At 35.9% G+C, this 22295-nt stretch overlaps 2 protein-coding genes and 1 long non-coding RNA gene across 4 annotated transcripts; 2 read left to right on the top strand and 1 right to left on the bottom strand.

Annotated features, from left to right (window-relative positions):
- Nucleotides 1–2959: 2959 nt before the first annotated feature.
- On the top strand, nucleotides 2960–3967 carry LOC116160177. Of its 2 annotated transcripts, XR_004143156.1 has the most exons (3): nucleotides 2960–3093; nucleotides 3305–3553; nucleotides 3740–3967. It is a non-coding gene; the product is annotated as an uncharacterized LOC116160177 (long non-coding RNA). The 2 variants fall into 2 exon arrangements; XR_004143155.1 differs by lacking the exon at nucleotides 2960–3093 and having other exon boundaries at nucleotides 3278–3553.
- A 6035-nt stretch (nucleotides 3968–10002) lies between these two features.
- Nucleotides 10003–11071, bottom strand: LOC116158710 (chymotrypsin-1-like). The gene is made up of 3 exons (XM_031471539.1): nucleotides 10912–11071; nucleotides 10684–10858; nucleotides 10003–10627 (listed from the first exon to the last, which is right to left on the bottom strand). Exons 1-3 carry the CDS (start codon nucleotides 10946–10948, stop codon nucleotides 10066–10068), a joined length of 774 nt encoding a protein of 257 aa, XP_031327399.1. The 5' UTR covers nucleotides 10949–11071; the 3' UTR covers nucleotides 10003–10065.
- A 2722-nt stretch (nucleotides 11072–13793) lies between these two features.
- Nucleotides 13794–20961, top strand: LOC116160325 (phenoloxidase-activating factor 2-like). Its single transcript, XM_031473511.1, has 3 exons — nucleotides 13794–13977; nucleotides 14033–14215; nucleotides 20019–20961. Coding segments are annotated over exons 1-3 (1092 nt in total). The 5' UTR covers nucleotides 13794–13975; the 3' UTR covers nucleotides 20926–20961.
- Nucleotides 20962–22295: the final 1334 nt, after the last annotated feature.

The raw sequence follows: 22295 nt of genomic DNA, 5'->3' as shown, positions 1-22295 counted from the left end.
AAAAGACACGAATGATGTCCGTCTAAAGCTCAGACGAGAGTCACTAGCAGTAAAATTTGAAGCTTTTTACAGGGTTTATACGATGGTACTGTACTTTTAGGTAGGGTAGTTGAAAAATCTACTAAAAACACACGGGCCTGTCCAACGTATAATTAGTTCAGGAAATAATATACAGGGTGACAATTTGAAAACTTACCACCCCCCATATCTTAGTAAATAAACGAGATATTTAAAAAAATCAAAATCCGTTTCGGTAATTCGGAGGGGGAATCACAATGACATAGTTGGCGACACACCCCCTCCAACCCCCTGCGCCACAGCCACCCCAACTTTTAAATCTTAAATAGTGACCCCCCATGTGTGATACGTCGTTGGAAAGCTCTGAAAAAATGCTTTCCAACCATACCAATAGCATTATATTTAGGTTAGTAATTATCGTGCAAATCAAAAAATAAACTAATATGATACATTTTCTAAAGTTGGCTTTTATTTCAATAAATGTTCAAAATGTTTTCCGTTATTGGTAAGACAGTATTACTATGCGATCAAAAATGAGTTGCTGTCGAGTCGCCCTTTGAAATTTTTGTTTACATGGAAAATCGTATTTAACTTGGACTTCCAAAGCCGACTCGACAGCAACTCATTTTTGATCGCCAGTTATAATCTATTCTCAAACTCTTGTCGAACCTTTTCAAATGTTGGTTTTGCAATATTTCGACATTCTTGAATTATTCTCTGTTTTAGTTCGTCTATGTTCGCCGGTTGCGTTTTAAATACGACAGATTTCAAATGTATCATATTAGTTTATTTTTTGATTTGCACGATAATTACTAACCTAAATGTAATAAATGTAATGCTATTTGGTATGGTTGCAAAGCATTTTTTCAGAGCTTTCCAACGACGTATGGGGGATCACTATTTAAGATTCAAAAGTTGGGGTGGCTGGGGCGGCAGGGGTTGGAGGGGGTGCGTCGGCCAACTATGTCATTTGTGATTCCCCCTCCAAATTACGAAACGGATTTTGATTTTTTTAAATATCTCGTTTAATTTACTAAGAATGGGGGGTTGGTAAGTTTTCCAAAATTGTCACCCTATATCACTTCCAAGGAACACTCTAACTTTTGTAATTATGAACCTTTAAAGGTTGGTGGATCTCATAAATATCCTGGTCAAGTTCGTGAATCAGCCAATTCCGCCATATTGGAACAAAATGGTGGAAAGATAATGAAAAATAAATAAATATAAATAAGTTCAAAGACAAAGAAACTGTGATAGAAGAAGTTCTACTTGCATACTTGCAGTTTTGTATGCATTTCATGAGCAAAGTATGTTTTTTCACTCGCCGGGTTTGCGCACTCGCCTTCGGCTCGTGCGGCAAATCTTCTTTCTCGTAAAAAAAAATAAGTTACTTACTTGTTGCATAAATAACTATTATTTTATTAGCAGAAACTTGTTTACGGATATTCTGAACTCGTTGGAATCTTTCCTTCCGAAAGGAAAATATGCGCTATTATAGTTGACATTGCTTCTTCAGGTTTTCAGATATTGAAAAGCAGTTTGTTATGCATTCGATTCTGTATTTTGTAAACATTTGCAACTATCACGAAAAATCTGCTATAACGTTATTTGCGTAAAAGTCTTCCTTGGAACACTAGTGGCTCGGGATACCAATATTGTAAACCTGGAAGTCAAATAAGAGTCCGTTGGTTTGTTCGTCTGCTCGTTCAGGGTAAGAAGTAGTACAACGTTTTTCTGCTAAAACCTAAAGTACCAAATATTGCCAACAAAGAATCGAGGGTATCCATGCTTTCTTGAACTCAAAATGGAGTGGACATCGAAGAAATTAGGGAGAATTATTAATTCTCTCTAATTTCTTATTGTCAACAAATGCCTATCTGGTTTGTTTTCTAAACTGTAATATTTTTTATTAACGTAAACTCGCACCTGAATATCACTAATCGTTAATCAATAATTATGTCTTATTACAGAAGCTATAATTCCAATATTACAAACAAATGTAGGTAATTACCTTACAACGTCTGTGCTGTATATCTGTAAATATCAAATATTTGTCAAAAATGTAAAATATACCTACAGACTATTTATATCGTTCCTGAGTCCATTCATCTTATTTGTATTAGTATCGTAGTGTTCGTTTCTTTTATTGCAATTACAAATAGATTGTTCCGTATTTGAATAAATTCATTTCAGAATCAGAAACTATGTTGGTTGCATATACAGACCGATTCAAATTCGTAGTTTAAATTTCGCAAAATTGCGTATTTTGATATTTAACACAATGCTGTTTGGAAACTGAAAAAATGTCGACTACTTTCAGAGATATCCGGGAAGTACTGAAGTTATTTAAAAATAAATTTCAAAATAAATTATGGCCACCTTTTTCCCTCTACATGATGGTATTTCTAAATTTTAAGTCTGACGTTTCCGAGGACGTTTCGTCTCCGGTTAACCATCATCAACTGTTTTTTTTTTATTGAAGCCATTTCCTTTTTTTTTTCAATAAATTTCAAAACGCCATTTTGTTAAGTATCAAAATGCGCAAATTTGCCACATTTAAACTATTTACCTATCACGCATATTTTCCGATATTCCCATGGTGACCATGGAATTTGAATCGGCCTGTATATACGAAAAAATTTGGTTAATCAAACCAAAGAGACTATATGTCTAGGGGAACAGTCCAAACCTATAAGTAGGTATATAACTTTTTAAAGAAACGTTTATTTATGATTGCGGCTATAAAAAATGATTTGAATATAAAATACCTATAAGTTTTATATTAAAAGGTTCTTTGCATTAGTATTTTCATATTTCCTACTTACTTTCAATACATTACGTATGTACGTTATATCAAAGATTGTAATAACATTTGCATTTCCTTTTGTCGTAATCAATATCGAAAAGTTTCGCATAATCATCCAGATAGCAGACGCTCTCCTGAGAGACCTTATGAAATCTAGTGTTTGTGGGGATATTGTGAATTAAAGTTAGCATAAGCAAAATAATTTAGAAAATCAACCGAATTGGTCGATTAATCATGATGATGACAAGGCCGAAGGCACCAGTGTAAGCGTATGTTCACATTATGATTTACTACACTGAATAACTAAGTGTAGAGAATAGCTCAGGTATTCAGTCGTTGTCAGGTGTGGTGTTTATTAAATTAGAACGGATTAAGTTAACCCGATTAACCCCTGGTATATAATAAGGCTATACCACAAATAGCATATACCAAACGTTAAAAAAAACAAGGACTCTCATTGAAGATTTTTATTATTTTCAGATGCATTTTAACATACGAAGTGGAATTTCGACCACAAGTTGAGTCTTGTAATCGTACGAAATTTAGAAGAATTAATCATAGGGATACGATTTTCCTGTCTTATCATCATGCAGTAGAAGGTACCGTATATACGTTCGGGCATTATATATGAGAAACAGTTTAACCGCAATTGCGAAATATCTACCAATTAATAATGTTGGCAACGACAGCTTACAATTTGGGAAATCTCGTTTTCACATGAACGATTAGGTACGTTTGGGATTACTTAAATAAATGGTGACATAGTGATAATTGGTGTACAGAGTAACATACTGCTTTGCTAATTAACTTTTGCCCAAGGTTCTGTTTTCATTTAAACTTTTTGGACAGCGACGTATGAAATTATGATATCGTGGTTACTGATAAACTTGCGATATTTTACCACTCTTTTCTTAGGTAACAACTCAGTGGAAGAATGGACTCAAGGATGGTACAGAGTCCGAGCTGTGGATTATTGGAATGTACCAGGAAGATATTCTAAAGTAATTCGATATTCAGTAAAGTAACATGCGTCGTGTATTACTTTCCATATAGGTTTAGTTTTCATTAACTATGAGAATGAAGAAATGTAACTTAGTGGCCAGTCCAATAAATTAACAGGTATTTGCACCTGCTTAAATAAGACACCATATCTTTTGTGTTAAATGTAAGTATTACCACAGATTTAAACAGTATTACTATTGTACCTGTTTCAAAGAATGTTATTATTATCTTTGAATATAGAAATGATAGGTTATTACTATGACACTATCATATGCTACTGTTTGCTCCATGTTAGGTGCCAATGAGCTATGATCAATGAATAAAGAATACCAGGAAGGAGAATATCAACAATATACGTGCGACCCCGATGGCTTTTGCAAATGGCGGACAGTAGTTTCCTGTTCCAGTGGCGTACCTACCTTACAGTTGTAGAAGGATACAATTATAAAGAATTTTATAGGAAAACACTATGTCCTACGGGCAAGCTTCGACACCTTATTCTTTCACTAAAATGAACCCATATTAGTGCCAACGGCATCTCTTGTATTAACGTTCACAATTTGACACGGCAAGGTATACATATTGATCCTACAATCAAATTTTTAGCTCCAATATGGCAGATTGTGATGAGTTGTCGCCACTGTCTCTATAAAGTCACTGTAGTTTCAGTATATCCAGCAGTGAAGTACTGCTGTATACACAAAACTCTTCGAAGCATATAACCTAAAGGCTTTGAGAGAGAATAACATGGACTCAGATACATCCATGCCCGTTCCGGACTCCTCAAATTTTGATTGTTGGGAGAAAAATGTCCAGGCGGTGAATAATGACCCCAACCGGGGATTTCTCCAACTTCGAGCTTTTCTCGGAAGCATTGTCCACAGGCTGGGGGGCATGTTGTAGAAACAAAAGGGCGCGGGGAGAGTGGTCGGCAAGCGAACAATTACCCCGCATTCATTTTCTGACACTCCAGGCCATCCTCCTAAGGCTAAAATGTTTCGCTAGAAGTTTAAAGAATCATGCTCTCATTGTCAGATGCTACAATACCACCGACCCGCCGCCATCGCATGAGCAGTGTGCAGTACGAACACTTGAACAAACTAGCCAGGGAGATCTGGCAATGGTGCGAGGAACGAAATGTTTGGATATTCGCTTCCTATATTCACACCAAGGACAATTGGGAAGGGGATACAGAATCTCGCGCCCTTCGTCCAGAGTGGTCTTTAGCGGACTCTGTCTTGGAGAAAATAAAGAACAAACTGGGAATACCAGATATTGATTTGTTCGCCTCCATAGCCAATCGCAAATGCGAAAGGTGTGGCAATTTGATCCAGAGGCAGTAGCTTGCGACGTCTTTACTCTATCATGGAGTAACTTAAATTTCTACGTTTTCCCCCTTTTTCAATCATCCTAAGAGTATTACAAAAAATTAATACAGATGAAGCTAAGGGTATCACCAATGTGGGAATTCTTTATGTTTAACACTCAAAGCTCAAAGCTTATTTAAAGCTGCTAATAAACATTTATTTAAAAACATTGCCAACGTTCATTCTAATCGCTTTTTTATCTGTTATTATTTCCGTCGTCCTGGAAACAATGATAGTAGCGGATTGCATGGTCGCCACATATGTTTTTTATCCTCTTACAGCCAGGAAGCCCACCCGCTTGCATCCAAACTTACCCTGGTAGTATGTAGGTAATCCGCAAAGCATTAACACTACGGGGTGTGCCTGTAAACGCCGCCGATATTTGTATAAACTTTCTTGCGAGTTTCGGAAGTTACTATCTCACAATATGACAGTAGGTACATTCAGAAATTGGTGGAATTTCCGCGAAGCTTCAAGAAATCACGTCTTCCAGACATCAACCCAAGAAGTGATTTATTTCCTACAAACACATCAGTATCACAACAAAATGTGCTTTCGGAACAATCAACTCGTTTAGAGCAGCGCTGTCATTAATTCTACCAGGAAGAAACCTAGGTGAGGATCGAATGCTCAAGATTTGTGAGGGGGTGGCAAGATTAAGGTCACCAAAACCGCGATACAACTGCGTTTGGGAACCTAGGTAGATATTTCATTACTTTGAAACACACCCGGCGGAATCTCTAGAAGCCATGAAGTTAATAACCCTCCTCAGATTAGAAGCAAAAGTGGCAAACCATCTCTCCTATCAAAATATCAAACATTTAAACTTCGGATGACGGAATGCAAATTATAATTCCCGACAAGATCAAAACCTTTTACTAGGGTCAAGTGGCGCCAATCGTGTTTGGTTCTACCCATATTTAACGATCTTCCCCATTTCTGGGTTTTCTCCTGCTTACAGAGGTATAGTTACCTATATGGGAAAAATTACTTGGGAAATTTTAACTTTAACCATTGAATAACGAATTCAACGCTTTAACTCAAAAGGAAATGTACAAAAAAGGTAAACACGTAAAGTAAAAATGTATCAAATACCTTCGAAATACAGATATTAAAATTCACAGCAAATAACAAAATGCGTTGCTAAGTTACGATATTACCCTCTAGCTTGGAACACCAAATTAGCGCAGCTTTTGTAGTTTGGTGTTTACGTTTGAATAGGTAAATTGAATGGGAGCTGAATTTAGGTCACATGTTTCACTAAAAACTTTCTCACAATATTATTCCCCTTTATTTATATTTTTAAATAGATACTTAAAACGTCCCTAATACGTGTGCCTGGTTGTGACATGCATTTACACTCTCCCCGTTTCGTGCAACCCCTATGGGACCCCGAACGACTTTACCTAAACTTTCGTGAGTAAGTTTTATAAACATAGGTAAGAATATTCATGAAAACGGTTGTTTATGAGACAGCTCCTAGAAATGCCAAATTTGTATTTTAGACACGACAAGACTATAACAATGAAATGTTTCTAGAAAATGTCGTTTGAACAATACTAACCAAGGCGGTGCACGCATCCTCACATGAAATAGTCACGATTTTTTGCATCCTTCAATTAAAAAACCAAATATCGCGACTCCCATCAACTTTTGCAACGTCAAATAACAAAAAAACGATAACGTGGATTGAGTAAGACGTCTACTCGATCAGGGTGTACTGCCTCTGTCTCTACAGGATGTAGTTTATAGAGGGCGAACGGACTAGAAATTTACTAGCGTCCAATAACAGTAAATTCACCCGATGTCGTTACTTTTAAGACACTTTTTACATCCCATATTTCAAATGCACTACCCAAATCAGTATTAAAATTTAAAATGTGACAAGAATATAAAAACGATCAGCGTAGGTAGGTATATATTTTGTAAACATATTTTACTTCTTTAAGACACATTTTTGCCATTAAAGCTTTACCTACTGAATAATCGAGATCAATTGCAAAAAGTACCTAAAGCCTGTTTTGCATGCTGAAAGTTATTTCATGAAAGTCGAAGGTGAAATAACTTTCTGGAAATTGACAGATGTGCTTTACATGCTGCAATTCTATTTCACTTTCAAGTGAAATTTTGCTAATACCAACCTAAAAATTATAGATTATATCGTGTAGGCACGAGATCCTTACTCTATTCTCTTTCAAATGAGCCGCCTATCGTCGAAGTCTATACAAAATACTATGAAAAATGTGGAGTGTATACAAATACATACAAATTTTGAAATGGGCATTAGTTTTACTTTTATTCGAAGTGTCTACATATGGAACGTTTTATAAATGCTTTCGTAAATAGCATTGCGCATTGTCTACATTAGAAATTTCATTGAATACCTTCATAAATAAAACATACAGCTTGCGTAAACAGCAATTTTGAAATCGGTATTAGTTTTAGTTTCATTCAAGGTGCCTACATATATTTCGTTTAACTGCTTTTATAAATAAGAAAGTTGCCATTGCGCATGCGAAAAACCAAATTTTAAAGCTGGTGTTAGATTTGCTTGTATTCCAAGTGCCTATGTATTAAATTTCATTTAAATGCGACAGTAAATAAGGAAGTTGGCATTGCGCATGCGCAAAACCAAATTTTGCAACTGGTGTTAGATTTGTCTTTATGCCAAATGCCTATATATAAAATTTCTTTTAAATGCCTTTATAAATAAAAAAGTTAGCATTGCACATGCGTTAAACCAAATTTTGACGCTGCGCATGCACAAAACCAAATAATATGGGCATGCACGGAATCCTTGGATCAAGCCCTTTCAAATGAGTCCTATATCGCCAAAATCGGTTCAGTGTTTAGAAGGAGTACGTGTGACGGACAGACGGACGGACGGACGTCAAAGTACAGTCAATAGCGATTTTTCATTTTGAGGAAAATACGCTAAAAAATCCACACCATTAAAGGACTCCCGTTACAGTTGGCACACTTTCCTGTACAGGGTGTAGCACCTAAGATCCCTCGGATTATAACTCCTTTAGCATAAAAGATCCCGAAAAAAGTCTTAAAGCAAAATTGTACACAATTACCGCCGGCATGTTTCTAAAATATTTTTGATCCCCGTTTGGCGTATCAAACTTGCATTTTTTTAAAAATGCAACACCCTATATTTTATTACTGATTTGGAGGGTACTTGTTCAAGTACTTATTTTTTATGTAACATGTTATACCCTTAACTTTAACGATTTCGCTGTTATAACCTTTTTTCGTCAAAATTGGACAGTTTTTCGAATTTAAAAAAAAAATTTATTTATTTATTATACCTCTCTTGTTCTGGGCCCTCAACATGCTTGCGCCCAATTACAGAGTGACCCGCATAATGCTTTTTAGAGGTGCCTCTGCAAAAGGTCTTAAGTTGTTCTATACTACTTCGGTATTTACCTTACGAATTAGGAAAACTGCAGGAAAACCTAATTCGGAGTAGCCGGCAGAATACTTGAAACTGGTCTAAGGTAATTTCTATCTCTGCCACAGATGAAAAATTCACCTCAACCCAGTTTCGAACACCCGACCTCCGGATTTATAACTCAACGCTCTACCATTAAGCCATAATGCCGGAAACTAAATCGCGCAGGGGGCTAATTTTTGGACGAAGGCACAGGTTAAGCCCTCTTCCACAATCACATAATTTTTTTAGGTACTTTTTCGAAAAAATTAAATTTTTGATTGAATGTCATACTTTGAAAAAATTTTAAGTGGCACCCCCCTAAACAAATTATACCTCTGAGTAGCCAAAACTACACTAATATAAACAAAACTACACATTCCATAAGACAATTGTGATTGTGATTGTGACTGTGACGGTGATTATGACTATGACAATGACTACGACTACGATTATGAGTTTTTTTCGAATTCGAGTATTTACAACCCTTCGATTTTTTGAACTGACTGGCGGCTAATTTTAAATTTACTGTGGTCTCTGTGAGTTGAACTCTAACAACGCTCCTTGCGAATTTTTTTTGATTGCTCACAATGAACTAACTAGCCTTACCGCGACTTGACGCATAATGCCCTGCGGTTCCTCGCAACATGCTCTTCACATTACCTATTTTTTTTTCCGAAAACACTCTTATCGACCGTATTAATGGAAGTCTGTGGTGATAAATTAATATGCTAACACGTACGACCCTGATCTGCCAATGGAACTCCCAATGAGATTACTCTATTCCAAAGTTTAGGTTATTTATAACCAGTGAGTTGAGATTGCTGTTAGGATCCCGTTTTGTCGGACTATGCCCGGCCTCCAGTTCCACAAACCTTGCGAATTCTGTATAATGTTTCTGTTTTCATGCTATGAGCTGTTCTTTTAGAAATTCCTGTGGAACCTATGATTCGACAGTTGCTGAAAGAAAAAATTGGCTATACAGTTTAATATTAGATTGTAAATGATACAATTATTTTTAAGTGTCAGGTTACGTTGCTTTATCTAGACAGTACGCAACCGTTTAGTATATCGGCCGTGGTTAGTACCCGACTCTGATATTGAAAGCATTCAGTTTGGAAAATAAACAACGATTTTGCATTTTTCTGGTTTTTTGTTCGGGAACTTTTTTTGTCAAAGTACGAGTGAGTACTACAACCATAAAATAACACACTCATTTATTTAGTATGCTAATCTGTCTGTGAAACCTTAGTTTACCTTTTTTGTAACTAAATAACGCAATTAAGTATAGCTTCTAATCACAGTTGTGGGCAAAATCAGTATTGAACTAAATGCAAACGGGCACATTTTAAGAATTTATTTAAAGATCAAGATTCGAGGGTCTACCATCATGGTTTATTCACAAACCGGTATAGTACAAAGGTGCCACTCATAATTTAATCAGATCTGTTAAGGCAATTACATTTGCGATGGAACCACTCAATATACGATGACACTCGAGAGTACACATCTGGATATCCACGTGCACAATGCATACCCCATGACACGATTCCTATTTGCTTTCTTTCCCCTCCAATGTTCATTACTAATGGACCGCCAGAGTCATGAACACAAAAACCTTCACCCGCTTTGGTGAATGTACACAGTTGATTCATACCAACACTCAACTTGTAACCTTGGCATTCTTCTACAGTGATTGTTTTTAGCGAAATTTGTTGCAAATCGTCCGGAATGGTGTCACCAATGACATTAAAACTTGTGAAACCCCATCCTGTCAATGTACAATCTTGACCACCACCAACGGAATCATCACCGAGTTTGATAAAATTTACTGCAGTGGAATAAGAAATGGGAGCTATTTTCAGAATAGCTACATCATTTTTTATCGTTCTTGAATCGTATTGTTCGTGAATATGTGCTTCAATTATAGCGTGTTTTGAACCACCCTTGCTTAATTTAGTAGAACCAATGTATATGGTTAGGTCGTTTAGAGGAAATCTACACAAAATTAATGGTCATAACAAAAAATTGTACTCGCTAGTCGCTATACATACCCATCCACACAATGAGCAGCAGTAACTATCCATTCATGATCTACGACTGAACCGCCACAATTATGTTCTCCAAGGTAACTTATAGATACCATGTACGGATATTGATTATCAGGTGCGTTCGTTCCTCCGATTATTCTATTTTGCAGAGAAAGTCCCTCATTGACTGTTATGAGTGCTAGATATAAACGAACCAGTTAATCCTACAGTAAGGCAATGGGTTACTCATACCTGTAATTACAAGTATTGTGGCCCTCAGTGTCCCCATGTTTGTAGATATATCTTGCTACGCAATACTACCTCAGCCAGGCATTTATGAAGTAGGTATTTATTGACTTAACGTTAGCTTTTATCAACGAGTTAAGAGGATAGATTGGCGATTTAGTACTAAGCAACACGATAGTAGACAGCAGACCGCAAGTCAGATCCTTTGAAAAAATGAAAATTACCCATGCTGATTGATGGCGGAAATTTTATTTCCAACTAAATTTTTCCTCGCGACTTAAGTAGTACGCTCAAGATTTGATTCCGATCTGGCCAAATGTTGAATCTAAACCAACCGGGGATACACAGAGGCACATAAAGATTTCATCCAAATCCGTTTAGCCATGTAGGAGGAGTTCATTAGTCACAAACATACGAACAGTAGAATTTTACATATAAAGAAGATAGAGCACGAAAACTAAGTACCGAAAAGCCCTATTGCGATTGTCGATGATGAAATTCGCTGAAACATTCAAGGATCATACCACTATCGTGAAAAAAATGTCGGGATATTATATATATATATATATATACCGGGGGTGACCTGAACAACGCCACCTAGAATTCAATAGTAATTTTCATTTCTGATTATTGGCTTCATAATTATTTGAGATAAAGTCTATTTAGGTTTTTTTGTAGAGAACAAAATTACGAATTCATCAAACGAATAGATTTAATTTTTTGAATGAAGACCAAGAATTGGTAACTAAATTTTGCGCTTTTAAGAAAATCAGTGGTGCCATGGCATTTTAAGATCAAACAAATAAAAGCTAACAGCAAATTGCATGGCATTACCGACTTGATAAAGGCGACAGTTTTTAATTTTCAAATTTTTACTGGTTCTGAATTTATAAAATAAAAGTTTCAGTTCAAGGAGGACAATAGTATGTCATATTCGAATTTCTCTCTACAGAGAAACCTAAAGTAGACTTTTATTTAAAATAATCAGGGGAGCCAATAATAGAAATAAAAAAATTACTATTGAAATTTCATATGGTGCCTTCGTCAGCGTTGCCAGAGACAGAGAGGCCTGAATTTACATTGGATTTTTGCAAATTTGAACAGACTAGCTCCATGCGCTGGGATATTATCGTATTCAGGGACAGTAGAACGGAACGACGACGGAATTTTTAAAATTTTGTCAGTTGTTTAATCATTTTATTTCCATAGTAAGTCGAGCATTCAGGTTGTTAATCAGAAACGGAGTAACGAAAAAACAAAGAATTTTTAAATGGCTGTGCACTTTTCATATTAGGCTCATTTAGTAGAGATAATACAAGAAATTTCAAAATAACTTATTAAATCAACAATTAATGCTAGATATCTTACATCAAAATAAAACAACGCCTTGTAATAAGCCATTATTGTCACTTGACCAGTCAATGTGTTTGCCCTATTTCGTTTGGATCTTTGTTGTTGCCATTCAGTGAAATTAGTAACCTCCAGGGGAGATAAGATGTTGGTATTAGCAGTAGTTTTGGTAACCGATAGATCACTATTAATATGAATTATCTTGTTTATCGTATACCTACTTGCGATTGTGTAAGTTTATACATTTAATTCGGCCGGATTTTCCAAAGTACTACGAACGTCCTTGGTGGCCGGTACAACTAATTTATGTTGAGCTCGATTTTGAGATTGGCTTTATCACTTTTTGCGTTGTTCGCTTTCTTTATGCGTGAAGATTTTACCTAAATTTAACAGCTCCAGTTGTTTCGATATTATTTTGTTGCTTAATTGCGATAAGTTGGCATTACGGTTTTAAGAAATTTTTATTGAAAGTTTCAAAAGCCTCGTGAACAGATTAAAACCCGAACGTGGGTATCACTTTCATTTATCTTGGTTGATTTACTCTTATTTTCCGGCTTGTTTACATTTGAGATAAGGATGCTTGCAAGTTGCAGACCTTATACCCAATTGTTAATTTGATCGGATTTGTTTAATTCATCAAACCAACGATCAAACATATCGAGGGAAATTTCAGCACTCGGTAAAATATAGGCTTTCACAAACACCCCGATAGATGATTGAATCTTCACATCTTTTGACTTTTTTTGAACACACTTCAATGGGGAGAGATATATTTCAGAAGTACTTGACAATTATTTCATCGTAGGTAAATGTTCAGAAGTTAACAACCTTTGAATAAACACGAGTACTTACTTTGGTTTCCGAATGTAATTCTTTTTGTAATATTCATTAATTATTGTCAATGACCAGTAAGTTGTTCCTGAATTAAAAAAAATTAAGTAAAAATAGTAAATTATCGGTGAAATCAATAAATCATTAGCGACTTATGAAGATAATTGCTGTACATGGCATTATCATTCATTGTGACGTTATAAGATTGTGCAAATTCCTATAAAATTTGTAAACGGTTTTTCCCGATAACTGTACGCAATATGTATATACCTTCAGCCGGGAGCGAACGAAGTAAATAACTGACCAGTTTATGTCATTTTTGGAAAAACCGTGGTGGATTAGTTAATTATCATCACCAGATGTACAAAAACCGTTACCTAATAGTTCAATAATAAATTTTGTCAAATAATTACAAACTGATAACGGTGGTTGCTTAGAACAAAAAAGATATACACTACAAGTGTCTTATGGCACCGATGTTTATTTTCCCCTGAGATGGTATTATTCCAAGCGTACTGCCTGGTCTTGTTAAGGAGTAGCGTACCACTCACAAGCAAAAATTAAATTTTTTGTTTGGGAAAGAAAACGACTCTTTCTTATTAATGACACTTTCCAACCACTTCAGTTCCAGCAGAAAGTATGAGTGTAGTACTAGTACCTATAGGAAAACCCACTTAACAAAAAAATGAGTCTTCTTGTTATACGCTTAGTATATTATATACCATAACGCAGATTGGTATTCACTAGCAGGTAACATTTAAAACAGCATAACAAAAATAAAAACCAGTTGCTGCTGCCTATAGCCTCCGGTAGGCGTAGTACATTGCATTTTTACAAGGTGATCTTGTGTCGAAGTCCAATTATATTCAAGTAAAAACTTTGTTAAACAATGTAAGTGTTATTTATACCATTTATAATAATAATGTAATGAGTACCTACCTTTCAGGCACGGTATGAATTTATCGATTGTATCGTGCTGTTTATTGCTCCTTGGTTGGAAACAATGCGCAGGTGCTACTAACGGGGATGATGTAAGTCATAACTCGACCTCAAATGGGAATGATCAAGGTTTTGGAGATTGCGAGTGCGTGCCATATTTTAAGTGCAACGGTCCCACGCGGAACACAGGGTATGTTCATTTTGAATCAAATTTGAAAATACAATAATATACAATATGCAATAATTTATTCCCTGCGAAAATAATGAAATACTTGCATCCAGAGTTCTATTCCTCTCTAATTTTGCTAGCTGAACACACTATTTAAACCTTGTATGTACCTATAGGATAATTAGCCTGTGTGTGCAGTTTGTTTGGACAATTTTAACTTGACGCTATTTTAATCTCGTAGGCAATATTCACCGATGTTAAAAAGAGGAAAAGGTGTAACATAAGCATGTCGCTGAAGGTAACTGGGGTTCGGATTCGGATTCACAATTATTACAGTTGGCCAGTTAAGTTATACTAAATTATAAATTTATAAAAAAAAGAGAGTAAAAATCAGTAAAATGCATATATAAGCATAATGAGAACAATACAAATTAACTATGACGAACATGCCAAAATCTATTACTAAACAACAAAAATTATCAAACTACCCCTTATAAGTAAAAACTATAATCGTTATTCCTTTATAATTAATTTAGTAACAGGCCACAAAAATCATGATAAACATAACAACCACTTTTGCAAAAAGAATTCGAATGTTAGGGACGAACCACTCTTCAGCCATAGGGGTAGAATTACGACTTTTTTGGAACAGGATGGAAAAATTTATAAAATCATGCAAAAAATAACAAATGCTTCTATCAAGGCACATAGTTCAAATTCAGAGGCTAAAGGGACGAATCTATTCTCCAAAGATAGAGGTAAAATTATAACTTCTGCAATTTTTCATAAAATCATGTAGAAGATAAGAAACAATTACTTTAAAAAAAGTGTATTTAAGTCAAGCCAGCAGACAGAATAGACATTAAAAATATCAACGGAAAAATGTTTACCTATCGAAGTTGATGCATGATAGTATATTAAGGGACAAGTGTATAATCAAATCTTTAAAGCACGGGAAACTAGTTCAAGGGCACGACGCGAAGCGGAGTGCCTTTTGCAATTTAATTTAAAAATAAACGTGTAAACAAATATGGAAAACGTGCTTCTGGGTATGGCTATAGCATGTGCAAAACCAAATTTCATTTAAATACCTTCAGAAATAAGAAAGTTTGCAATTCGGTTTATGCGAGATGCGAAGAGGGCACTGTGAATGCTGATCGATTAGGCTCAACTTTTGGAATTGCGTTTTAGATGGCTAAAGCTATACGCATATTGAATTTCATGCATTTCGGTTCATAACTAACGGAGATGTCAAAAGGGCCTTCCTTATTTTTTGGCCTACATTGCCAATTCACGAACTCCGATCTACAAATTTGATAAAGAATTCACCTGCCAAATTTCATCGTAATCCGGTCCATTCGTTTACGAGACATCGTGCTAACGGACGGGCGGACGGACAGACAGACGGACCGACACCGCAAAATTAAAAACTCGCTAGGAGCTCGTTAATAAAGGAAATACAATGAAATCGTATTGACGTTATAAGGTCGATTCGCATTTTACGGAACGTCAACGTTACGTCACGGACCGGCAACGTCACGTAAATCTTGCTGCCAATTCACACTTTACGTTAATAGTTTGTTAGGATGGTTGCGATTGGATTTTTTATTCTGGACCATCTGTTCTTATCATGCTCAGATTAAATAAAACATTAGCATTAGCGTCACGTCAAAGAAACATTTGAAACTTATCTCGACGGTTCGTGACGTTGACGGTGCGTTCCGTTACGTCTATATGTGAATGCTATTATAAGAAATCATACAATAGTTTCACGTGACGTTGCCGGTCCGTGACGTGACGTTGACGTTCCGAGCCCGTTCCTATCAGGGTAGGACCCTGTGTAGCCTAAATTGCTTCAACCTCCTCGGATCCAGATAACTGTCGCCAAGGAGCTGATGTCTGTTTTTGATCAACACGTCACAGTAACAGACCACATGGGCTCTCCTAGAAATTCAATATGGTGCAAGTGATCGTTGACTATCTAGTGTCCCGTGAGAACACCAGTGATTTTCCTAATCTGATTTCTGTTCAGTTTTCGAAGCTTAGAAGACCCAGATTTATCAAGGCGCTATGGTGACCAATGGTGAAGCTGATATCAGCTCTCAATCGATCACCATATACAGAGTGGCGGAAAAGTATTAAATCAGCGAGCCTTAACCATTCGTTATATTGAAAAAGTGTGAGATGAAAGTTGTTTGATACTATATTATGCATGTTTTGACATTTGACGTACACGGATATTTTTTCGAATGACGTCATTTCAAGTTATGTTATGTTTTACATACGCATTGCTCAATGGTTTGATTTAATTACATTAAAACTAAAATATCTTGAAATCTGAGAATTTGAGAGTGTTAAAACCCTATACCATTTTGAAGCACCTCGTCTAGAGGATCATAAAAAAACTAAAAAAATACAGGGTGTTCAATTTAAAAAATGACAACTTGAAATGAAACTTTCATCTCACACTTTTTTCAATATAACGAATGGTTAAAGCTGTAGCTTACTGATTCCATACTTTTCCGCCACTCTGTATATCCATGCCTGTTTCCTTTCCCTTAGGGACCTGTCTGAAAACCACACGATCCCTTCAGGTTTAAGGCGATCTGAGTTCATCCACTGCCCCCTGTCCGAGAGAGGGCCTTTATAACCTCTTGGTCATAGTAAGACCGTTCCAGATCCGCCCGTGCCCAGGGCTGCCTCGATCCTTCCACTCGTTCCAATCCTTTGGCCATATAGAAGCACATACAAGTGCACCGTACAGTTTTATTAGCTTTATCATTACAGTGTAAAGCCATATATACTAGTCGAGGATACAAACCCCATGTACACCCAAAAGCCCTTCTCCAACCCGTTACAAATATACTTGCAGACGTTATAATTATACCCCTAGTGTAGATTCGCCCCTCTAACCTCTGAATCCGCAATATCTGCCTTGACAGAAATGTTTCTTATTTTTTGTATTATGTTATACAAGATTTTCCATCCTGTTACAAATATAATTGCAGAAGTTGTAATTCTACCCGTATCGTAGAAGGATGGTTCGTCCCTAATATCTTTTCGGAGAAGTGGTTGTTATGTTTATCATGAATTTTTCTGACCTGTTACTAAAGTACTTATAAACCACGAATAACGATAAGCCTCGGATTAAGTTATACAGGCTGTTTCACACAAATTGTTACCTAAAAATATTCAGAATCCCATTTATAATTTAAAGCCGAAAATTTGCACACCAACATAGTTTTTCATGATCTATAGACAGAAAATATTATCGTAATTGTTTAACTTCCGGTTTTACCGGATGTGGATAGCAATTTTCTTATTTTAAATAGAACACCTTGTATTTTATTGCATTTTCGAAATTTAAATAAAAATCTGCCTCGTTTGTTACCACATTTCCCTATATCCAGCAAAATCAACACTACGGACTTGACGCTACATAAGAATGATTTAAATGTTGATGGTCCTTCTACAGGGCGTTTTAAAACAAGTAACCAATTTTCATAACTTCAACTTCAAATCATCGATCAGTTATTTTTACATTCCCTATACCTATCGGTTATGATTTTCGTTTTATTTTAGATTTTATAAAATTGTGACTTATTGTCCATGTACAATTTTTTCCGACATTTGATAGTACAAAAAAAATACAGCAAGTTTCATTTCAAAAAATCAACTTTTTAAGGTTTGAAATAATTAAAATTGGCCTTTAGTTTTAAAACACCCTGTAAAAGGGCGATCAAAATTTAAATCATTGCCGTATAGCATCACGGTAGTATTGTTGATTTTGCAAGACCGTTTGACGTTCAAGTCAACGGAATCATAGGTACAGGGCCCTAAAGAAAAGTACTCAAACATTTTGAAAAATCTTGATAACTTGAAAACCTTTGCTGCTGGGTACCTATAGATAAGGAAATGTGGAATCAAACGTCGCAGATTTTCATGTAGATTTCGAAAATGCATTAAGATACAGGGTGTTCTATTTCAAATAAGTAACATCTGGTAAAACTGGAAGTGAAACGATCATGATAATATTTTCTTTTTCTTTTAATAAATCATGTTGGTATGCAAATTTTCAGATTTCAATTATTTATGGGAGTTCGAATACTTTTAGGCAACGTTTGCGTGTAACAGCCTGTATAGGTACTTATAGTAGGTAGTTACTTATCAGGGGTAGTTGTTAATTTTTGTTGTTTAGTAACGTTTTTGCATGCTCATAGTAGTTAATTTGGATTGTTTTCATTACGCTTGTATGCATTTTACAGCTTTTTTGAATAAATTCATAATTTGGTATAGTATAATTTAGCCGATCAACTGTAATAATTGTGAATCCGAATCCGAATCCCAAGCTAACTTCAGTGACTCGTACATAAGTTTGTCACAGCAAAAGCAATAGAAGTAGGTATGTGTACAAAAAAATTCTTCGTACAACTCCCCAATGCAACCTTTTAAAGGACCACATTAAAGCATTCTTTTACTAATGAAATTATGAATTATTCGTAAACATTAAAATCTTCAGAAAAGAGATAAAAATGTTGATCGCGAACTGGTTTATAGCTCGGTAATAGACGACACCAACGTCATCCGCAAACTTGTGAAAATAAGAATAACAACATCACAAATAAATTTTTGGTTTTTTGTTGAACAAAGTTTCATTGTTCCTTTTTTTTTTGCATGTGTGCTCATATTGACTTCAGATATTTCAAGAGAATAAGTATCAATTTCCAAATTTTGAGTGAATCTGTTAATAGGATACGTAGAATTTTCAGCCTTAGTTTTTAATTAAGGGCATTGGAATGTTGAGGTTTGAATCCTTAAAACATTCTCGTTCACAATTAAGTAGTTTATTTTGAAAATCCGATATTTCGCACGCTAATGTAGTCGTCGAAAAGAAAAACAATAGGTAAAGATAAAAACACCATGTGTTTTTATTTTCGGCGAAGTGTCCCTTTAACATTTGGTTCTATTGAAGAAGCGTCCTAAATATCTGATTTTCCAAATAAAGCAATCATTGTGAACGTATCTTTTTTTGTTTAGGCTTACAAACCTCAACGTCTCAATACCATTAATGCTATTTAACTAGTATTTTCCGGTTTGACCAGAAGTGACTATAGATTTCAAAATGTTAATGACTGGTATATTTTTACATTTTTGGATTCTATAGATAATTTTACACCTGATTTTTAGTTTTTGATAATTTATACGAGGTTGATCAACAAATTACTTAATAATTAACCGACATGCTAACAACAAATAATCAGCAAAATTATTTTTATTTATAGACTAGCAATTTGAAAGATATATACAGGGCGACCTGGTATAAATTACCTAAAGCAATATATCAAATGTAAAATTGCCTGTAGAATCCAAAAATGTAAAATTATTCGGAGCGCGCCATTTAAATTTCGAAATTTAGTGACTGAGGGTAAACTACCGTGTTACAAGAGAAGTTTAAATAACAAGCGCCATAATATCAAGCCAACGTTACCAGTTTGATTCATTTTTAACGCTCTTTAATGTTTCTCTATCGCGATGTTATAAATGCAGACCAGAACTTAAAAAAATGCATTTATATGTATTCTTTTTTTGCACATATCGTCCTACTCAACTACTCGCCGCGCAAAATTCAAAGAGAGACCAATGTAGGCAAATTTTGATTTTAATATTTTTAAACTTAAAAATATTCCTTCAATTGTAATTAAAAAGAAAATGACAAGGTCTTATTAAACAATTTCGATGTAACCTATTCTATTCTTCTGCCCATATGAATTTATGTAAAACGTCAAAGACTGAAAATAATTTGTTCAACTATTCACATTTTTAGGTGCGATGATTTTTTATCCGTTTGCTGTGAATCCAAGACCCAGTTTCAAGATGAAATCATTCCAAAAAAACATGATCGCGGATGCGGAAGGAGAAATCCCAATGGACTAGGGTTCTCTTCAAACGGTGACGCAGACCACGCACAATTTGGAGAATTTCCTTGGATGATGGCACTACTGGGCAGAGAGACAACGGAAGGTAATCTCAATGAGTCGTGGAGCTATCAATGCGGAGCTTCTCTTATACACCGCCAAGTTGTGTTAACTGCTGCGCATTGCATCTCTGGGAAATACATGATGTATAAAATACGTGCTGGAGAATGGGACACTAGAACCGAAAATGAATTCTATCCACGTCAAGAAAGGACCGTGAAAACTGCCATATTACATCCGGAGTACAGTAGTAGATCATTAACTCACGACTTCGCGCTTTTAATTTTAGAGTCGCCGGTAAAAATACAAAATAACATTGATGTTGTTTGTTTACCAGCTAAAGAAGAAATTATTGATAATATTACTTGTTACGCAACTGGTTGGGGAAGGGATAACTTTGGGAAAGAAGGAGACTACGATGTACTTTTAAAAAAATTGGAAGCTCCAATTCTGGACGGGACTACCTGTGAGTCGTGTCTTAGACATTCTCGTTTAGGCAGCCGTTTCAAGTTGCACGAATCATTTCTTTGCACTGGTGGCCAACCAGACATAGACATATGCAAAGCGGATGGTGGCAGTCCTCTAGTGTGTCCAATAAAAGGGAAATTAAATAAATACTATCAAGCCGGAATTATCTCTTGGGCTTTAAACTGTGTGGGAGTACCCGGAGTGTACGCTAATGTCATAAAGGCGCTTGATTGGATTGATAAAACTATGACCGACAATGGATTCGAAACTTCCTCATACAAATATTAAGTTTGAAGGCATTTTTTTTATTTGAGTAAAGCTTTAGATTGATTATAAATTTTGTAAATAAAACCTAACAAAAGCATTGTTTTATATTTTTTCGTCGTCGATGAAACCTCACAACATTAGAAAAAGATGCAATTATTGATTCTAATCGAAACGATCTCAGTATACCTACTTTACTAGACAAACCCTTAAACTGCAAGTTCTTGATCCTTTTCAATTATAGGCATAAGTATTTTCCTAATTCCTTTTATTAACGTTTCAGGTGCATATCCATAACATTTTTAAACCAAAAATAGCTGATAAAGCAAGTAGTCGAAGACATAAACATATTTATTGTAGGCGGTCGAACGGAGATAGATCCGGCGAGATGTGAAGAAATGCAAGGAGATTTAAAGAAATCCGAATCCTAGTGGACTGTAGATCCGTGATATCCAACTTATCCAAGCGCCTTCCAAGACAAGCGCGAGACCTGCCCGCAGCCAATTCTTCTGTCATCCCTACTTATGGAACGAAAGAATTGCTACTAAATATTGGTCTTCAGCGAAATTTTAGCTAGTACTTCACTATTGCTGATGCCCAATATGGACATCCCGGCTTCATTTTTTATTTCTGATCTAGAAAGTACCTACATTAAAAATGAAAAGCCCATGTATCTTCAATTTTTATTTGCGAGTAAAATATACCCAAAATAAATTATTGAAAAGCTGTGTTTTTAGTCCGAATTTGAAACGCTTCAGTCTAAATACGTCACAAACCTACAACCAATCACGTAGAAGTGAGCCGGCAACCTTGTGCCAGGGTCTGACGTGCGAAAGTTTGTGTTTTCATCCCCAGTTGAGGGCAACAAGCACCCGAGGGATTAGGACACACTCCTAGTCCTGTGTCCCTTGTTCAACTAATCGTTCGAGGTCGGCCTCGGCATGAGAATGTAGTGCGTGAGGCACTGGACGGGCCTTTCGAAATATAGGCACAGCATTGGGTTTGCCTTCCCAATTCCCGACGCGAAAACTTGCGGGAATTGGGCTTGTAGCTTCGAAGATTCTTCCTTGGTTAAGTGATGCACTGGAAGTTGCACCTGAAGTGGCTGAATCCATTCACGTCCCATAATAGAAGCGCACGACCCCGTGACAATGTAGATCGGTAGTTCATAGGAATTGTTGTTGCAGACAACAGGCACCGTTGCAGTTCCTACAGGAATGTTCGCTTTGCTTATATAGCTTACACCCCTCTGTTTCTCAAAAGAAAAAGAATGCGTCACATCGTTACCACCATAAATACAAACGGTCACATCCACTTTCGCTTCTTATCGCTGATGACTAATCTTTTATGGCGCCTCCATGTCTATCGGGACTTCTAAAATATTACTTTTCCAC

This window comes from Photinus pyralis, unplaced genomic scaffold, assembly GCF_008802855.1.
Source record: "Photinus pyralis isolate 1611_PpyrPB1 unplaced genomic scaffold, Ppyr1.3 Ppyr1.4_LG1, whole genome shotgun sequence".
In the NCBI taxonomy this organism is placed as follows: Eukaryota; Metazoa; Arthropoda; class Insecta; order Coleoptera; family Lampyridae; genus Photinus; species Photinus pyralis.
The sequence above is the reverse complement of the archived record's forward strand: the minus strand, read 5'-3'. Positions and strand labels throughout refer to the sequence as shown.